Source organism: Setaria viridis, chromosome 1, assembly GCF_005286985.2.
Source record: "Setaria viridis chromosome 1, Setaria_viridis_v4.0, whole genome shotgun sequence".
NCBI classification, from domain to species: Eukaryota; Viridiplantae; Streptophyta; class Magnoliopsida; order Poales; family Poaceae; genus Setaria; species Setaria viridis.
In genome coordinates this window covers 24,116,383-24,122,829 of record NC_048263.2, presented here as the reverse complement: position 1 = coordinate 24,122,829, position 6,447 = coordinate 24,116,383, and the positions used below count along the sequence as shown (strand labels likewise).

General features: G+C 44.6%; 1 protein-coding gene across 1 annotated transcript; it reads right to left on the bottom strand.

The window, feature by feature from the left end:
* Positions 1 to 1,915: 1,915 nt before the first annotated feature.
* Positions 1,916 to 5,331, bottom strand: LOC117866105 (heavy metal-associated isoprenylated plant protein 7). Its single transcript, XM_034750295.2, has 5 exons — positions 5,136 to 5,331; positions 4,840 to 5,047; positions 3,587 to 3,804; positions 3,349 to 3,436; positions 1,916 to 2,761 (listed from the first exon to the last, which is right to left on the bottom strand). Exons 1-5 carry the CDS (start codon positions 5,142 to 5,144, stop codon positions 2,313 to 2,315), a joined length of 972 nt encoding a protein of 323 aa, XP_034606186.1. The 5' UTR covers positions 5,145 to 5,331; the 3' UTR covers positions 1,916 to 2,312.
* Positions 5,332 to 6,447: the final 1,116 nt, after the last annotated feature.

Below are 6,447 nucleotides of genomic sequence, written 5' to 3'. Positions count from 1 at the left end.
GCACGTTTGCTGCCAACATGGGCAGGCTGGTCTTACTCTTACACGCATATGCGCGCGCGCGCACATACACTTGCCTAGTTGCCTGTACGAGTGCTCCTCGTTCATCTGTTTGGTCGTCAGCAGATGATGGACCAGCGGCGCTTGCTTGCCCCTGGTCCAGCCTCCCACTTATACCATCCGCGGTTGGATGCACCTTGGCTTGTCACATGTGTGTAGACCAGGTAGTAGCAGAATCCACCACCGTTACGTCCACGTGAACGACTTCAATAATCAACTCTACCAAAAAGACCACAAACTTCTGTTGGATATGATCCGAATTATAACGTGAGTCTTATGGGAATGCCCGGATGACCCACGGTGAGTCTTATGGGAATGCCCGGATGACCCACGGTTTGGGTTGTATGATTAGTGGATTTATTTTTGTATTTGACTGTAGCTAGTTTAGTTCACCCTATATACACATCTTGTAAGCCGCACGGGAAAAGCAAGATGACTCATTATATTCTCTGCGTTGTAACTCTCTCATTATAGTGAAGATCGCTGATTGGCGTCCGTGATTTTTTTCCCGCAAAGATTTTTCACGTAAAAATCGTGTCTCGTGTTCGATCTTATTTTCGCATTACTTGCTAACAACTTCAAAACCACTCCGAGGGTCAAGTTGACCACAATCTTTGTAAGTTTTTTTTTCCGGACAAAGGGCCAAATTCAAACATCCCATAGATTTTTGCACTTATGAAGGTTAATTTGGACTATATACACAAATCAAGATCAAATAATTGTTAAAATGAACTTAAGCCTAGATACCTGCAACAGAAAGCTCAAATATAATGGATAAAATGGTCTTACTAATCCTACCTTCAATAGAGCCCGACGACTAACTGTAGTGAGATAGTACTTCAACCTGCCCATGTACTCGCAAAAAAAAGAACCATGTAAATTCCGGCCGGATGAGCGAGGTAGTACGTACGGTCGACGACATGGCACACTATAGCCGCATTGAGTGCGGAGCAGTGGAGCGGGCGGGGTGATCACGAGACTTTGATGCACGCTACCCCTACCACCACCACACCAGATCGGCGTGGCTGCAGCCTGCAGGGTCAAGTCACTGGCTCACTGCATCCCTTCCCTACCTCCATGGCTCCATGCCTCTTCTCTTTCAAGTTTCACCACCAGGGCAAAGAAACCGCCAGAGACCTGCAGTGCAGGGCCGCTGGATGTTTACATCAAAGCTGCAACGCTTTCCTGCCGGGGTTCAGAGGGAAGCCGTTTGCAGCAACCGCGGCGCCACATGGCAGGCTGGTGGCTGAACCTGACTCACCATCAACCCGTTTGAGCAGATGCTACTAGCATGAAGCTATGAAGCTATGAAGCTATCTATGATCTATCTGGATTTCTTTTAAGAAAAAAGAATGGGTGAAATGGATCGACTGGTTGGGTTCTATATATGTGCCCTGTGCTTGTAGCCATGATGGTGCCCGGCCTGGAGCTGGATGGGTGGATGGACGGACCCATAGGCACATGAGAAGCACTTCTCTGCTGGAGTACCTTTGAACCCTGACCACACATGGCACCAGTGGCGACCGTCGTCAAACTTCTAATCCCTCCTATGTTGCTAATCCTACTTCATCGGGAAGGGAACAGAGAGGCTTAATTGGAAACATTGTTACTCCATTGCAAACGGCGGGGACGATCCTTAAATTTTCACTGTTCAAATCTCTCCTACAGATAGGCAGAAGCTACCATTTCTAGCTGGGTAATGCTGATAGGTGGCTCTACATTTGAAAAAATGGCACTGACTTAGGTCAGACTGAAAGAAAGCAAGAAAATGAATCCGCCTTATGTTCCTCAAACAGGACATAGTTAGCCGAAAAGAAAAACTAAAGCTATGGATTATTTTACGACGGCGCTAGCAATGTTAACTGAGAAAGTCCACATCTATTCCCGACGACAGATTACAGAGTAGCAGCAAGCTATATCAAAACTAGCATATATAGTACATTTATTTACAAAAAGGAAAGAGGCAAGGGTGAAAAGGTACAACGCAAAACCCCTACTAGCCATTAACTTACATGATTAACATGGTGTCCATAAACAAGCCCAGAGTTTACTTTGTACCAGACAAAAAGTTCAACCAAGAGAGAAGAGAAAAGTTTTAGACTAGAAGCCAAAATAGCTCGGCTCTCTAATTTCCTGAAGCAAGCTGCCAATATCAGTCACCCTCAAGGGTTTGTACCTGCATGACGCCTCCAAAATCAGGGGATAACTCAATCCCCTTATTTTTTCGCACTTAAGATCACATGACCCTGGCCTTCTCACATCACAGAGCAGGCATTTGGGTTCTCGTCGCTGAAGAGCTGAGGTGGGTACTGGTAGCCGTAGCCGTATCCACTCGGGTGGTTGAATCTTGGGTAGTGCATATACAGGTTAGCCATGGCTGCAGGGTCCTTATCTTTCTCTTCGCCATCACCACCACTGCCATCATCCTTCTGTTTATCCGCTTCTTTCCCGTCTCCACCAGCATCTCCACCATCCTTCTTTTCCTCCTTGCCATCATCCTTCTTCTCCTCACCGCCTTCAGCTGCCTTCTTGTCATCTTTGGCGTTGCCATCACCACCATTCTCAGCTGCAACGGGCTCAGACTTGACAATAGCGGCGTGCTTGCCAGTGCGCCTATGCACATAATCAGCTAGCTTGGCCTCCTCGAACACACCCTTCACAGTGACTTGAGAAGCCTTCAGGTCTGCCTCTACAGATTGCACTCCTGCAGAACAACATGCAAATTATTTGGGGGATTACTTGACGTTGCCAGCATATTATACTGAAAGAACTGCTGGTGGACCATATACAAAAACAATTGCACTATTCTAATGTAAGAATATTTTTTTGTTTTTAAAAAATAGTGCTTCTTGTTGAACTAGTAAATCTGTTTGAAAATTTCGTGATATTTTTACTAGTAACCCATGTTAAGTGTAACTGTTAGTCGAACACAATATACAAGAGAAGAAAAACAGAGCATATCTCGTATCAAGCACAAATTGCAACAACAGTTATCAGGTATATACAAGGAAGAAAAACAGAGCATATCTCGTATCAAGCACAAATTGCATCAACAGTTATCAGGTATATACAAGGGAAGAAAACAGAGCATATGTCATATCAAGCACAAATTGTAACAACAGTTATCATGTTTTCACAGGCAGGCTATCATCCTTGATTGGTGCAACATGATAGTATAATGTAACTTGCTAAATATAAAACACCATCCATCACAAAACAAGACTTTAGCGAACTAACAGAAAGCTACATTAGGATGGACCATATGAGGGAGATGTGGCAACAAATCTGTACCTTTCATCTTGAGGATCCTCTTCTTGATCACTTGCGCACAGGCCTCGCAATGCATATGCACCTTAAGCACCACAGCAAGCACCGTGGGCTTTGGTGCAAAACAAAACATCAATGTCTCAGTTCTAAATCATAGAAACAAAACCAATACAGAGTGGAAGCGAAATTGATGTTGCACCAAACTGGACGTAAAAATGTCAATGCCAGTATGTTGGAGAACTATCTAGGTAAGGATAACCACCTCCTCTTTCTTCTCCTCAGGTTTGGGGGGCTCAGGTTCTTCTTTTTTCTCCTCTTCCTTCTTCTCCTCCTTTGGCGGTGGCATTGGCGAGAGAAGCTCAACCTTGCGACCTGTCTTCTTCTGCACACGCTCCACCACCTTCATCGGGTCAGCAGCTGCCTTCTTCCCCTTCACAACAACCTTGTGTGCCTTCGAGTCTGCACTAACATCTTCCACACCTGCATGTCACAAGACCAGTGTTCAGGCTTGGACACTCAATTGATGAACTCACACTCACACATTTGTTAGAAAAGAAATACACAATTTTGGAACAACTAGACAAAGAACTGCTGCATATATATTTCAGATAAACTCATGAACTTTAGTTTCCAAGTTGAGAATACAATAATTGGTCAAATTTACCACAGATTCAGAATATTCACCACAATCTATCATCTGATGACAGACAGAGCAATTACATTTTTCTTAAAGCAACCTGAACATCCTTTGAATATATACTGCACAAAGAGGCATATACTGGAGGCAGTGGTTTCTGGTTTGCATTGTGGGATATCTGATTGGGCGCGTTTAAGGTTCCAGGGATCTGAATTGTTTCACCACTAACACAGGATACACGTGTGAGTCAGAGTGGTCTCCTACAGGCAAGCATTTGTTCACCAAACCTTTTCAAATGTAACTAAAACACCCACATTGCTTGGCTTAAAAATTGCTCAGGCTCAAGTACTCAAAATTTCGATTGCAAACTTTGAACTCTAAAGGTAAAATCATAAAAATCATCCGCAAACAAGTGACACCCATTTGCCGAATATGAAACATGATGCACAAGTGCAAAGAGAAAAAGGAGCAGCAGACCCAGAAAAAAAAAAGGCAAAATTTTCAAACTGGCACCTTGTGAAAGAGGCACATAAGCGTTCCTTTAAAGTGGTGCACCAAAGAAATACTTGTAACATTTGAAACGACCTGATGGACTACAAAAAGTACTGGAAGAACCCACTCCATAATTCAAAAAACGGAACCGGATTTCAAATAAAGCAAGGGCAAAACAACCCCAACCAGAAGAGTTGTGCAGATTTCAACATCATTTTCGTAACCATGGAAGAACCAAGCCAAAAGTGCAATGCCCTGTTACAAATTCGGAAAGGAAAACTCAATCCAACAAATAGTATACCAAGAACACCTCCCGTTCAAAAAAAAAAAACAAGAACACAACGGCACTATAGCACAACAGAGGAGAGAACAGCTAAATCCATTACCATCAAATCCCTTGAGGCTCTTCTTGACCTTGCGCGCACACCCCTCGCAGTGCATGAACACCCGCATCACCACCTCCTCCGGCGGCGGCGGAGGAGGAGGCGGGGCGTCCTCCTTCTTCTCCTCCCCTCCTCCCCCCTCGTCCTTCTTCTCCTCCGCCTCCTTGCCCTTGTCGGCCGGGGCCGCCGCCACCGCCTCCTTCGCCTTCTCCTGCACCAGCACACAATCAAAACCACACACATCAAGATCTCTCTCAGAGAGAGCCAGAGCATCGCGACCAAGCAGCCGCAGGCATTACCTCGCCCATGGCTCTCCTTCCTCTGCTCCGCCCGCTCTGCTCTGCTCTCAGCAACGCACTCGGTCAGTCGGTCACGCCTCTGGACTCTGGTGAAGTGGTGAGTGAGTGAGTGGTGGCTCCGGCTCTTGGGTTCTTGCGCCCGTTGGGGATGAGCTGTGGCCTGTGGGTAACTTTTGGATGGCCTGGGTTGTAACAGCTACCGCTACTTGTACCGCGCGCCGCAAGGTCCAGCAGCAAGCGGGGACGACGACGGTGCGGTGCGGCGGGTCAGTGGGGGTCAGGCCGGCCGGCCCGCACGGAAAATGCGTTGGAACTAATCACCTCTGTCCCTGTCTCATCTGCTAGTATTCTTTTATTTGTGGATTTGGTCCCTTTACTTTTCTTTTGGAGGAGAACTGGAAATGCGTGAGAGCAAGGACAGGTTTTTGCATCTGGGGCCAGGTCATGGCTAGAACAACAATTCTGTCTTTTTGTTGAATCACTGAATTAAGTTGCCAGTCTATGTGGCATCTGCAATTTTAGAACGTTGCACAAAAATTACAGCTGATGAGTATTAATGTACTAACTAAATGCTATTTAACATGCCCCAAAATATACTCCTACAATATTCGCTTTACATACCATGAGAAAGACATGAATTTCTTCTTAATTAAACTAGGGGTCATGCAAAAATAACATGGAACTCCTAAAGTCCCAAAATGAGACTGCACTGCCCATTTTTTGTGAGTAGGCGCTGAAGTGTCGTTGGGCCATAGTTGTACTTCATTCGCTTTTTTTCAATTTTACTAGGGTTTAGATATTTTTTGTAAATATTTTCATATGAAAAAGCTAAACTCCTATCTTGTACTCCCTCCGTTCCAGAATATAGCTACATTTAGCTATTTTCAGACAGATTAAGGGAGCAGATGAAAAGTTGAAATTGTCCTTAATCACGTGATGACAAGGGCGAATGCGGTATCAGGTGGAGGGGTATTTTGGACCAGTTGTTGATATTATCAGCTGTTGGAAGTCCAAACATAGTTATATTTGGAACAAACTTTAAATGCTAAACGTAGCTATATTCTGGATGGAGGGAGTATAGTGGTTTTGAGATTCCTTTTATTTACATTTCATAAGTGTGTTTATTTCACGAGTGCATTTGCGGCACACACGTGTTTGAGAAAAACCTTACTGAACACATCTTTTATATGCCGTAGTAGTATCAAAATTTTGATTCAATCAGCATAAATGACAAGACCACATAATTTGTTCAAACACATTATTGAGTCAGTTTAAACTCGATGGATTAGGTGCACTTCAGCCAGATCAAACC